This window comes from Caenorhabditis remanei, chromosome II, assembly GCF_010183535.1.
Source record: "Caenorhabditis remanei strain PX506 chromosome II, whole genome shotgun sequence".
In the NCBI taxonomy this organism is placed as follows: Eukaryota; Metazoa; Nematoda; class Chromadorea; order Rhabditida; family Rhabditidae; genus Caenorhabditis; species Caenorhabditis remanei.
In genome coordinates, this window is record NC_071329.1 from 11,235,685 (window position 1) to 11,248,917 (window position 13,233).

At 37.1% G+C, this 13,233-nt stretch overlaps 5 protein-coding genes across 5 annotated transcripts; 4 read left to right on the forward strand and 1 right to left on the reverse strand.

Annotated features, from left to right (window-relative positions):
• Positions 1-286: 286 nt before the first annotated feature.
• On the forward strand, positions 287-1,721 carry GCK72_006068 (uncharacterized protein; the record flags this gene model as incomplete). Its single annotated transcript, XM_003108794.2, has 5 exons — positions 287-342; positions 579-686; positions 735-880; positions 940-1,378; positions 1,430-1,721. The coding sequence occupies 5 exons, from the start codon at positions 287-289 to the stop codon at positions 1,719-1,721; spliced, it is 1,041 nt and encodes a 346-aa protein (XP_003108842.2).
• A 3,910-nt stretch (positions 1,722-5,631) lies between these two features.
• Positions 5,632-6,921, forward strand: GCK72_006069 (uncharacterized protein; the record flags this gene model as incomplete). The annotated part of the gene is made up of 4 exons (XM_003108898.2): positions 5,632-5,695; positions 5,965-6,378; positions 6,633-6,868; positions 6,919-6,921. 4 exons carry the CDS (start codon positions 5,632-5,634, stop codon positions 6,919-6,921), a joined length of 717 nt encoding a protein of 238 aa, XP_003108946.2.
• A 230-nt stretch (positions 6,922-7,151) lies between these two features.
• Positions 7,152-8,874, reverse strand: GCK72_006070 (uncharacterized protein; the record flags this gene model as incomplete). The annotated part of the gene is made up of 9 exons (XM_053725463.1): positions 7,152-7,333; positions 7,379-7,466; positions 7,511-7,640; positions 7,706-7,867; positions 7,919-8,204; positions 8,251-8,368; positions 8,415-8,519; positions 8,562-8,627; positions 8,674-8,874. The coding sequence occupies 9 exons, from the start codon at positions 8,872-8,874 to the stop codon at positions 7,152-7,154; spliced, it is 1,338 nt and encodes a 445-aa protein (XP_053589657.1).
• A 602-nt stretch (positions 8,875-9,476) lies between these two features.
• GCK72_006071 (uncharacterized protein) lies at positions 9,477-10,642 on the forward strand (the record flags this gene model as incomplete). The annotated part of the gene is made up of 5 exons (XM_003108942.2): positions 9,477-9,781; positions 9,836-9,914; positions 9,960-10,253; positions 10,300-10,470; positions 10,520-10,642. The coding sequence occupies 5 exons, from the start codon at positions 9,477-9,479 to the stop codon at positions 10,640-10,642; spliced, it is 972 nt and encodes a 323-aa protein (XP_003108990.2).
• Positions 10,643-11,981: 1,339 nt separating this feature from the next.
• On the forward strand, positions 11,982-13,086 carry GCK72_006072 (uncharacterized protein; the record flags this gene model as incomplete). Its single annotated transcript, XM_053725464.1, has 3 exons — positions 11,982-12,232; positions 12,281-12,557; positions 12,757-13,086. The coding sequence occupies 3 exons, from the start codon at positions 11,982-11,984 to the stop codon at positions 13,084-13,086; spliced, it is 858 nt and encodes a 285-aa protein (XP_053589658.1).
• Positions 13,087-13,233: the final 147 nt, after the last annotated feature.

A 13,233-nucleotide genomic window follows, 5' to 3' on the forward strand; every position in this document is an offset into this window, starting at 1 on the left:
TACATTACTGAACATTTTCCCAGAGGCGTTAACTCCCAAGAAACCCCAATAAACTACGTTTATGAGTACAATGTACTCACTGTTCACAGACCATACATCCCAGATCACCCACCCATTTGACCCCTCTCACCCTATGTTTTCTCATCATTTCATCACTTTCTAATGTCTGCGTTTCTTCTGTATATAAACTGACTCGAACTTCTTGTTTTTTGCACTTTTCTGTGTATGAACGTGTAGTTTTCAGTTCTTCGATTCTTCTCATTTCTATCTTTTATTCTTTTCAAAAATGTCTTTTGTTAGAAAGCTTCTTCCGATTGCTACGGCTACTATTTCAAGAAGAACGTAAGTTTTCTAAAAGATATTTCAGTAGTATTCGGTACACTATAGCCCTAGAATCCTTCAAAAACAGTTGTCAGTCACAAATTAGACTACAAAGAAAGAGTGCATACATGTGTGAAACACACAGAGAAAACTACAGAATACTACAATCGGAAACATTTAGATAAGAATCTGGCAAGTAGTGCAACCATCCTCTTTTTCTCTTTTTCATTCACATTTTGTCATTTTTATTGTTTCAGAATAATGACTGCTGTTCCTTTGAGGTCAGAATTCAAAAAAGTGGAAAACTATCAGAATATTGCCAACCGATTCTTTGATTTCACTGAAGTTGACAAAGACTCTTTTAGGTTTGATTTGTATATTTCTTTACTATTTCAAGCATGACCTGATTTCAGTCCTGCTACTCTGTCAAATGGACGTCAAGCTCACCATGGAGCTGCTTACGGTGGACTAATATTCTCTCAAGCTATGGCAGCAGCGGAAAAAACAGTTGAAGAAAAGTTCAAACCACATTCAACTCATTCGTATTTCATCTTGAACGGTTAGTTTACAATTTAGGGAATTTTATATTCTTTTCACAGTCTGAAGATTTATTTTCAGTCGACACAAAAGAACCAATATCGTACAATGTTCGTCGTATTCGTGATGGAAGATCTTTCATAACTCGAACTGTCGAAGCAGTTCAAAAAGAAAAAGTGTGCTTTGTACTGCAATGCTCGTTCCACGTGGAAGAGAAAAGCTCAATAATCCATCAATCGGAAATGCCAAAAGTGCCATGTCCAGAAGTATTAATGAGTATGAGAGATGCTGTTCCTTACATGAAAAGTCTTGTTGAAAAAGGAGAAGTGACTCCACCACCTGCAATGCTTCAAAGACTTCAATCATATGATTCAAAAGTCTATTCCGATGATCTGGATCTTTTTGAAATGAGATGTACTAATTTGGGAAATTATTATGGATTTGCAAGTGATCAGAAACCAGAATTACACTTTTGGATGAGAGCAAGAGGTGATTTGCCGAATGATGAGAGATTACACAGGTTAGTTGAAATTCTCATTTTTAAAATTCTCTACGAATTTCTGAATTTCAGATGGCTGATTGCATACAACAGTGATTCTCTGCTTGTTTCAACTGCCGTCAGTCCTCACTATACAAATGGTTTCATGCCTTCAATGCTTTTCTCTCTTGATCATTGTGTTTGGTTCCACAAATCAGAAGTCAAAGCAGATGAATGGCTTCTTTTCGAATGTAAATCTCGCATCGCATCTGGATCAAGAGCAACAATTGAAGGAAGAATCTGGAGAAGAGATGGAGTTTTAATTGCAAGTTGTCAACAAGAAGCTCTCGTCAGAAGTAAATCAGACGATCCATCCAAATTGTAGAACTCTTTTTTCTTAGACAAATATCATTTTCTCTGTATATAAAGATGTGTTGATACAAAATGTGTTTTTTCAAACAGCAGAGAGACGGCATCAGAACTCTTCAAAAATGGTATGATTTTTAAGATAACATTGTACTTCATCAACTCTCCGCCTCTTCTTTTTTCCAAACTTTCTCCCTATTTTCCATACAATTTTTGCGTGAGTCAACATCACAAGGCAACACTTTCTCTGTGTCTCTTCATCTCAAATTCTCTTTCATTCCGGTCCGGTTTCACGCCAAGACAGTCGGAAGGCTCACTAGAGAAAGTGAGCAACTTGACACCTGTGAAGAGTCAATGTATCGGAGAAAAAACTGATTGATATATCAGATTAATTGGATTGGAAGTGAACCGGATATCAGTTGGGAGGAGGTATCAGTGAAAAAGTAGGAATCAAAGTTTGACAAATGAATAGTGTGAATGAATAGTACTCTTGGAATATCTGGCACATTCAAAATGTCTGCATTCAGATTCGAACATTATGAGAATATCTCAAATCCGAACAAATCTGAATGAGAACTGGTCTCTAACTAGCAACCAATAATAGATAAATTTCACCAATTCAGAGATTTTATTAGGTACATCGAGAGCTATTAAAGGCATGTCTTTTTCAGCTTAGATTTTTAATTTTTACCACTTTTTATCAAATTCAGCGCCAAAAAAGAAACAGTAATCGAGTTTTCGAAAGATCATCGGAACAAAATATTATGTGTCTTATGACTCCATTCACTTCTAAAGTTCGACTTTCTTTTTTCCATTATTCTTATATTTACTCAGCTCTCCGTGTCCCTTTCTCTCTCAAGTATATCCAATTTCTGAATTTAATCTTGATCCATGATTCGTTAACCTTCAGGTACATTTTTCAACGGAGTGAAATCTCTCTTTGCTCGGATGAGTTGTAGTTTGATCGGATGCGGAAATCAAGAAGATGCGACTGTAGGAAAAAAACGGAGAGAACAGAAAAAACTATATTTATAAGAACGCAAATATTAACATTATGAGTGTTTGGAATTGATGCATAACCGAAAAGAAAATGGGAAAGACCGAAGATTGTGGGAAAATGTTGGGACAATGAGATAAAAACAAGAGTTGAGTTTACTACGCTGCGATTGATCATGAAACCCAATATTGTTTGATTGATGAGATCTTCAAATTAATGCAAAAAATTAATCTTTTCGAAACCTCCTGACTACAGTATCTATCGTTTTTGAAGTCCTTGAGTTCATTTCAGCCAAAACGTATTGCCTTCACTACCAGATGTTCTCCAAACATATTAATTTCAAGTGCATTTCCACATGATCTTTTTATTTTTTGTTTCCCTCTTTCAGAGAACTCAAATATGTGCAAAATCTATTCAATATGTTGCCAAATGCACACAATTGTCCATAGTTTGTTCACTTTCACATTCCTCCAGACCTTTTTTTCTTCCCCCGTCAAGCTTATTCTGCCACGGAGACCTTTTTGCTGCCATCTTCTGCCATGTCGCACCCAGTTAGAACAAATCTATTGTTCTGAATGACCATTCCTCCTTCTTTTTTCTTCATGCACACGTGGATTGTTTGGTCAGTCCAAGACGTTGGGGAGTCTCTCCGTAAGTAGTCGGACACACAAGAAAGGACAAAAGTGATGGGAAATTTGAGAAAAACACAAAAGAACACAAGACATGTTTAGGTTTCGGATGCTCTCAATGATGATGTTGATTATGATGAAATAACATGACAAGTGTCTTTTTTAAGTACAATGATATGGTGTCTGGTTCATTAAAGGAGGACTGAAGTCATATTTTTCCTTTCCGATACTTCAGAACATTCTCAGAAACTTTAGTTTGTGACGCATATGCTAAAATCGCTCTAAACGCCACAGTTCCCATTCTCCTGACTGAAAAGGAGCTGTGGTGGAAGAGTTTTCCAGCGCGTACGTGTAGTCCTCCTGAACAAGATTTTTGCTCAATTCCTCGTTTCATCCCCTTTTCTAACGAGCTGTGAAAAATCTTGTCCGAGAGGACTTCACGGGCGCGAAAAAACTCTTCCACCAAAGCTCCTTTTCAATCAGGAGAACGAAAATTGTGACGTTTAGACCAATTTTAAGCGAACTTATTGATGTATGTTTTAAATCTACATTGTGCTTGGAGCCCTTCATTAGAAACTTCCACTTAAAGGATACTGTAAAAATCGATGTCACTGAAAATTGTTCGAAAATATTCTAAAAAATAGGTCCTAGCCGGGTTCGAACCGGCGATCTTCTGCGTGTAAAGCAGACGTGATAACCACTACACCATAGGACCCACAGAAATTCATGTTCGATGTTGGTCGCTATATGACAAACAACTAGGTCACAGAGTGTGAAGAGAGAGAGAAGTGAGGGAGGCGAGAGAAGTAAAATGGAGAGAATAAGTAGGCAGAGATGGACATTGAAGTGAGTCGGGATGAGAAGGTGCATTCACGGAGAAGAATGCTAGGCGAGGAATGGAATATACCATACTTGTCAAAAATCGGGCCGGCCCGGCTCGGCCCGTCGGCCCGGATTCAAAAATTTGTACTCATTTTGTAACACAATTTTCTGAAATTTTTCGAAAATTTAGAGTAAAAATGCTTAAATTATCATACATATTTATTATCGACATAAAAAAGTTCCGACATTTTTTCCTCGTCGGTGTTTGCGGACTCAAGCCAAAATTATCAAATTTTGGCTTGAGTCCGCAAACACCGAGGGGGAAAAAATGTCGGAACTTTTTTGTTGCGACAATACCTTTTTATTGAATTTTGAAGTTTTATTCAAAAACTTTTTTTTTCAAAAAATTTCCAAAAAAACCATAAAAATTTCCAAAAAAACATCAAATTTTCAAAAATGTTTCAAAAACTGTTTCAAAACGGGCCGAGCGGGCCGGGCCGGGCCGAGATTTTTCCTGATTTTGAAATATACCATACTTGCAAAATATCGGCCCGGCCGGTAGAGAAAGTTACCGGCCCGGCCCGGCCCGGTCGGCCCGGAGTCAAAAAATGAGCACAATTTTTTCACAAAATTTTTCGAAATTATTTAAAATTTTCATCAAAAATCGTCAAAAATCCTATGTGCACTTGAGTTTTATCGATATGTAAAAACATAGTCGAAAATTCGACTTTTTTGCGAAAAAATCAAAAAAATTTTCAAAAAAATTCAAAATTTCAAATTTTTGTACTGTGACCCGGGCCGGGCCGGTGAAAATTCTTAAATCGGCACGGCCCGGCTCGTTGCAAGTATGGAATATACCATGGGGCTGAAATGGGAGATACGAAACAAATAAGTATGGTACAATGGAATTGTGGAGTGTGGCCGTTCCAAAAAGTTAACAATGATCATTTGAAGTAGATTTTTGAGAAGTGAGAAGCCATGTTTCAAAATTTTTTAATTAAAACTACATTGCTTCGTATGCAGTTTGCTCAAAGTTTTGGTTGTGTTTTACTAAAACTCGTTTATCTGCAGTTGAGACTGAAAATGAGTCATCATAAGTTTTTTGAAAAGAGTAATTGGATATGAATGCGTTCGAAAATTGTTCAAGTACGTATTGTTATTCAAACTAGATATCATTCTGACTCATAAAGAGACACCAACCTTTGACACTCCTTCAACCGAATCTCACATTCCATTCATTATTCATAGACATTAGACGGAGCAAAAAACTGTCAAAAAACCTGAATTTGACACTTCACACGTAACTTTTCATCCTCATCTTGCCCTCCGGAAATTTTGTGCGCTCCGTGAAAAAGGAGGCGGCAGGATGGGCGGTACGGCGGCGGCGGCGGAAAAGGGACGGAACTCGGGGAGCAGTGGAGTATAAAATGAGATGAATGGCAACAAATACTCATCAAGCTTCTCGCTTTTCCCATCAAAAAATGTTTGGAAAAGTATTGACGACTTCGATTCTGATTGCGTTGACTTTTGCTGCGCCTTCAACTGGTAAGATTTTTGAAATGAGTTATCTTCTTCTTCATGAGTTTAACTGATACTGTTTTTCACCTTTTCTTATTCTATTCTAACTCTTTCTAGATAATATAGAGTTCCAAACCAACATTCGGAGTCTATTTTCCTTCCTAAGTAATTTCTGAACCCGAAATTCTATGAGATTTTATTTTTTAACTTTATAAAAACACTAGCCTTAATATTAGAATAACATTAAATGTATAATCGCATCACTAGAAATTCCCATAATTTTCTCAAATTTCCAGAAGAAGGCAAAAGCAGCAAACGTCGTCAATACATTACTCCACTCGCTGGAGCTGCTCAAGTCCCACGCAATCCAGTGTTCTTCGCACCACCAGCTCTTCCAGTAGCTGCTGCTCCAGCCTTTGTCCGTCCAGCATTCGCTCCAGTTCCAGTTGCAGCTGCACCAGCTTTAGTTCGCCCAGCTTTTGCTCCAGTCCCAGTTGCTGCTGCCCCAGCGATTCCAGTTGCCGCTCCTCCAATGCTTCAACAACCAGCTGTTGTTGCTCCAGTTGTTGCTCCAGTTGGACAATGCCCAGGAGGACCATCTCTTCCAATTGAGTGTGATCCAAAAAGACCATGGCCACAATGCCCACCACAATCATACTGTTATGCTACCAACTCTGTTGATATTGGGCCATATTTCTGCTGTCCAATCTGTAAGTGACGGAGAAAAACTAGATAGAATTCTCCTCTTGTAATTTTATAACCTTACATGCAACATCTCATTTGAAAAAGGTGTGAATAGGGAAATACGCAACCGCATTTGTCAACAAAAAGCGACCAGATTTTTTGAGGAAGACTTCCGGGGGCAGTCAATATTTGCTTATTTCTGAATAGTGATTCTTCCGGTACAATAGAAATCTTCAGAAACATTCATCTATATCTTAAAATGAATTTTTCATCTTCGCAGGGTCAACTTATGGAGCTGCCTGGCGTCCAGCTACTCCATTCTACAACTACGTTCCACCAGTTCCAGCCAACTGGCCAGATGTTGCTAGAATGACCGCTAACTGGCCAGCTGCTGCCGTTGCCATGCCACTCAAGGCCCGTAAGCAACAGAAAAATGAAGGAGACGACGAGGAGACGGAAGATGAGCAAAAGATAGGATCAGCCATCGATGGATGGGTTGAGCGTCAAGCTAAATTGGTTAGTTTTGGAAGGTTTCAATAATCTAGAAATAATGATTTCATTTTCAGTAAACGAAACAAACGACAAGGGAAAAATTGAATTCCCATTCCAGTATCTGTACAAATTGCGAACCCAGTAATATTTATTGTATTATGAACGCTTAATTGCCAATTGTTTTCTAGTATTACCTCTTTGAAATTTGCCTTTTTCATATACTACGACACATCGACAAACAGTATTTTTGGTATTATTTCAAATGAAAACATTCTTTTTCAATTTGTTTTATAACCAGCACATATTATCATACGGTAACTCGTCTTCTTTCGGGACTATACGATTTGGATAATGGAAGAATTACAGTATTTCTTCTTGGGAAATGCGTCCATTTTGGTCTTGCAAATCTCCATTCGAATCCAGCCAAACTGTAAGTATAGGTGTGACCAAACACTTCGAAATGTCTTGCCATTCTATGGATTATTATTTCTGAAATGATAATGAGTTATATTAGATTTACAGAAGTAGGTTGACCTAGAATCAAAACAATTCCAGCAACACCATAAATAATTATGCAGAATTTATATAGTTGAATGAAATGAGTTGTTTGGAGAACAGTAGCCTGAAAACTCGAAGGTCTCTCAATTTTCGAATCTAGGAACTTACAGTCTGAGACTGAGAAGTGACAGCATTATAGGCTGGAAATGCTGCAATATATCGAGAACGGACAGTGTCATAACCGTTCTTTGTGTATGCAACTGCACGGTTGAACCTCTCTCGTAGGCCTTTTATGTTTCTAAAACATGGATTTAGATGAATGTGAAACAGAAAACTGACTTATTCACTGCATATGCTAGATACTCAGGAGCCATGATTTTGTCTCGAACAAATAATATTTTAGAATGAAAATCGAAATAAGTGATATCAGATTGAGCAAGATCACTAGCAACTGCAGAAAACCCAACATGCTTGTCTTGACCAATAACCAAATTGATGTCATCATCTGCGCCGAGAAACACTATTCTGAAAAATGACTTTTGTCTTTTATCCCTAAGTTTTCAGTTATATTCTGACCTCGATTTGAGTCTATCCAGTCGCTTACACTGTTCTGGATTACACCAAAGATACGGAGTATATCCTCTTTCTTGTATAACAAGTGTCCATCCCTTGTGTTCAACTGACTCGAGGACTCCATCCAATGTATTGAATATTGTGCCTCGATGATGAGATAAAAGAAGAAAACTTTTCAGCTTTGCTTCATAATAAGTGATTATCACTTGACAACACCATAACCAGATACCAACTATCACAAGTGCACAAATGGGTGACGAGATTTTGAACTGAAACTGTCGAATGATACCTGGAATAATAACTAACGTTTCGATGAAAGTATGTAGAATCTGTACCAGAACAGCTAACAATCATCCAATCCCATATTGTCCGAATTCTTTTATCAAATATCCATGTATACAGATATACCAATGCTCCAATTATTATTCCGAAACTGATCAAGATTGCAAGTGTCTGAAAAATGGATTCTGATTAAATAACAGATGGATGGATGCTATACATCGTAATCGAAAAGACCCATTATATAATCCGCTACTGCGATTTCTGGAATTTCCCGCACCAAATATCCATAGTAAACGAACCCGATTGGAGTAGTAAAATCCACCTGAATTTTGAAATTTTTAATGAGAAAAAAGAAAAAAACAACCTTTTTCATTCTTTCTAATGTTTGACGAGCTGTAACCAAAGTGATATCTGCTGTGCCGTTGCCAACCTGAACTGATCTCAATTTTAATAGATTATTTATAATTTAATCAAACCATGTCAATGGATTGTTCAATATCTGCATCAATTTGTATGATAGTTCCAGTTGAGTTCATGACTTGAAACGTTAAATCAAGAAATTCCACTTCTGCTCCTGGCTTTGGACATGAGAATGACCAGCAGTAGTTTGATAATGCCACGTATGGAACATCTGTCTGATAGCCAACTGCTTTTAGATCTTTGAATCCTTTTTTCATTCTCTGAAATTCATGAAAATAACAATAACAAATGATGTGGCGAACATGTTATAGCAGACATCAAAAAAATTAAATGAGTTCAGTTTACAGTGATCTTTTGAAGTTTTCCCAAAGACTATTGAACCTGAGCCAAAATTTGAATCGTTTTCAAGTAGGAGGTATCGAATGACGTTCGAATCAGAACCATATGAAACAATTCAATTGGCGAAGCAAAGAATCCGAAGAGCCAAGAACATAGGGAAGGGCTGGTGAAACTTTGCGGTGATTAGAAAAACGAAAAACCGGCAACTTATAATAGAAAATTTGTTGAGAGAAAGCAATTTTCCAACTTGGCTTCTACTAGAAGACCACCTAGTATCCCTTTCTGTTGTCTAAATTGACCAAATATCTGTCATTTGATACCTTTTCTCTCTTTGTCTCCTAAATAATTATATTTGCAGTATTAGACGCGTATTATATATGAACGTGTTGTTCTGGTTAATAATTCACTCCTCTTTCCATTTGTTTAGGAGATAAAATGTATTGCTAATCGTTTTAAATCCAAGGGATACGTTTGGAAATATTCTTCCAAAAATCAAGAATTCAACTCGATTAATTGGAAAATGTCGAGTCCAGAAGAAGGAAATGGACCAGAGAAAAAGGAGTCGGAGAATGAGTTAGCGGCCCCCACCGGCCCCAAAGTAAAGGCTAAATGTCGTGAAAAAGAGGAAAAATCGCCAGCGAAACCATCGGAATTATCGAAAATGGAGAGAAAAGAAGTGAAAAATATGAATAAGTCAACAAGAAAGGACGCGAAAAGCGCGCGAATGGGTCCGAGAACATTGAAACCAATGGCAGTGAAAGCGGAAGAGAGATCGAGAAAAAGTGTTCGTGAGGCACCGGCTAAATCGTATCACTTTCAGACACCGTAAGTTTATTTTTTGATGGCCAATGAACCAATAGCAGGTTTAATCTTTTACAGAAAAGATGAAACGGAATTGGCATGTCTCCAACTTGAAGGTGAACTGGCTCAGCAAACAAAAGCTATGGAAGAATACAGAGTTAGTTTTTAAATAGTTTCCCATTGGAATAAGTTTCAATTTCAGTTCGCAATGCAACAAATCTATAATATTCTGGCAATAATGATCAGACGTGGAAACGGGACAACTGATGCTGATAATTTCAAAAGTGACAAGGGACAAGCTGCAGCTGAGAAATTGAACAGAGAAGTGGTTCAGACGGAAAACTTCTGGAAAACTGATACGAGATTGCAACCAGCATTTAATGATTCTATTGCGAAGAATACGACAATTCTAGCAGCTGCTGAGCGACATTTACAAGAACAAGGACCCAAACATTTGAAGAAAACGAAAAGATTCTTGAATGATCATTGGCTGAGAGTTTGTTTCTTATTTCATTTGATTAATCAGTTCAATATGTTTTCAGTACGTCGACATGAAGAAGACATTGGCAAAAATAGTGAAACAGCAAAAACCAGATAGTCAAGGTGCACGTGATGAACAAATCAAGGCGATTACTGTATTTGTCAAAGAAAAATACTTGAATATGAAATCGATTCATTTGGGCGAAATTCAAAGTGTCATTGCTGAATTGAGTGTCAGTTTTTCCTGCACAGCTTCCAATTGGATTTGTAAATTACTTTCAGCTTTTTCATCATACTTCTTCTGCTTCTTGGCATCAAATTGCTGAACGAAAACCTCCGAAAGCGGGATATGTACCAGAGACATTCGATTTCAAACAATTTTTCGCCCCACCTCCAAAGACTTAGAATTCCATTCTTCTCTCCGAATTTCTACTAATAAAAATTATTATTACTAATTATTTTTTTAACATTATATTGATTCAAAATTTAAGACACATTCAACTGGTGACGTTGGGTGCTTTCATTATTAACTTTCAAATAATCATTTCAATCCACCTGATTTCTGAGTCCTTTCCCAAATTCGTGCTGATCGTGACGTCAGTTCTTTTTTCATGATTTATGATAATAGGAAGGGAATCGAGAAAACGTGTGTTCGGAAGGAAGAGCAAACAATATAGGAATTGATTTGTATGTATTTTAATTTTTTATTTTTAAAATTGAATTTCGTGATTCTAGAACAATGAAAAAAGATTATCTCTATGTTGCGTTTATTAATAAGTCAATGGTGTCAACAACTGAGATACTGTAACTAGACCCTACAGGCACATTTAAAGATCAAACAAACAGTGAAGCATGTCACTGATATTATTCCGGTAAAATTAAATTTTTTGTTCCAGGCTCTCATTGAAAGTCCACGGGAAAGATTTTAATAAGTTTCACACGTCATTCTAGATCAAACTCCCAAAAAAAGATTTTGATTTCTTTCCTGTGGCTGATCAAATATGACGAATTCTTTATTCTTTGCTTTCCCTCAAACTGACATCAACTTTTTCCAGATTGACAGTACCTTTCGTACTGCATTTGATCCGGAAAATAAACGGTTTGATTCGTGATTTTTATTCGCCTCCTACGGTTTTAGTACAGTTTAAACAGACGTTGTAAACGATAAAAATATATTGAAATCATGATATATACGGTCAGAAGAGAAAACGGTGTTTATTCAGCTGAAAATCGGATTGTTGTATAAAAGAAACGGGTCAAATTGAGACGAATTATCGAATTGAACACTTAATTTTTCACTTTTCATCTTACCTATTTCTTAGTTCAGATTGTCTAGTTGAGACTCAAAATATGACGAGTTTCATGTTTTTTTTTGTGAAATTTTATAAAGATACAAAGATTGTGATTTGTATTTCAATCTTTCCAGGATTCAATTAACAAGAATTTCGTTCTAAAACCTAACCAACAAAAAATCATCACTCCCACGTTCAGTTACCGGTCTCATCACTTCCTTTAAACATTTTCATGGACAAAAAAAGAAATTGAAAAGTGTGTAAACAGTTGGCTGATAAGAGAGAGAGAGAGTAATACTCTTTTTGGAAATCATAAATTCAGATGGACAGGCGGTGCTCAAATATTTGATAAAGCAACTATAAATTAACACTAACGACTCGGTTCTAATTATACTTATTTTTGATTTTTCTGAATTAATCAATCCAGTTAATAACTTTTCTGAACTTTCAGAATGCTTCTCAAATCAGTTGTACTGGTTTCTGCCTTGGCAGTTCTTGCCCATACAGTTCCTGCATCTATTAAAAAACTTCCATTTGTGGACTCATCTCTTCCAGTAAAATTTAGACAAGTTATCGCTGAAGTTGCTCCACGAGTCCCTTCCAACTTGGCATCATATGCCTTTGGAGTTGATTTGTCAGTTCCTGCTTCACTGGCTCAACTTCAATGCATTCGACAATCTGGATACGCAGCAGTTTTTGTTCGGTTAGAATTTCAATAATTTAGGGAAGAATGAAACAATGAATATTTCAGTGCATACAATCCAGCTGGACAAGGATCATTCGATTCCAACTCCTGTAATACCATTCAACAAGCCTACACTGCTGGCCTTGGAACTGAGATTTACATGACTCCTCAACCATCATCCGGAAAACAAGGATATCAACAATTGGATGAAGTTTATCAAGGATTGAATCTCGCTGGAATTACAATCAGATCCATCTGGATCCAGGTCACTTCTCCAACTAACTGGCCAAGTAACCCAACCACCAATGTCAATTTCATCAACAGCATCGTCTCTAGAGCCAGAGTGAGTAGCTTTTGACTGAGGAACAATATCATTCCTGATCTTTCCATCACGAATTTTTCGTAGGGTAATTTGACAATTTGCATGCGATGAAGAAAAAGTTAACCCGATTATAGTCAAATTTTCGGCTGATATGACAAGGTTAAGAAGAAGAAAAATAATTGTATCAAAAAAAGGAAACTTCAACAAAAATGACTTTCAGCAATACGGAATGACGGTTGGAATCTATACTTCCTATTACGACTGGAATCAGATTACTAACGGATGGAGCAGCATTGGAAATGATGTTCTTCTCTGGTATTGGAATGTTCTCGGAGGAGGAGTTAACGGAGAAACTCCAGCTAATTTTGCTGATTTCCGTGCATTCGGATGTTGGACTACTCCATCTGTCAAACAATTCGCTCAAGTTGAACAAGTATGTCAACTCACTGTAAACAGAGATGTATATGCTGCCGGAACAATGCTCAAGGCTGCTGATAATGTTGTAGAAGACGGAAAGATTTATGCTGGAGGATTCATTCAAACGAATTGAACATTCCTATCCCTGTTCTACTTATACTTCTTCATTTCTTAAATAATTGTCAATGCGTTTTCTGAGAGTAAATGTATCCCTTATTACATAGAATCAGCTGTCCCGAACAGATGAGCGGTCTGTAAATCACCTTTATGAGTTCCCTAC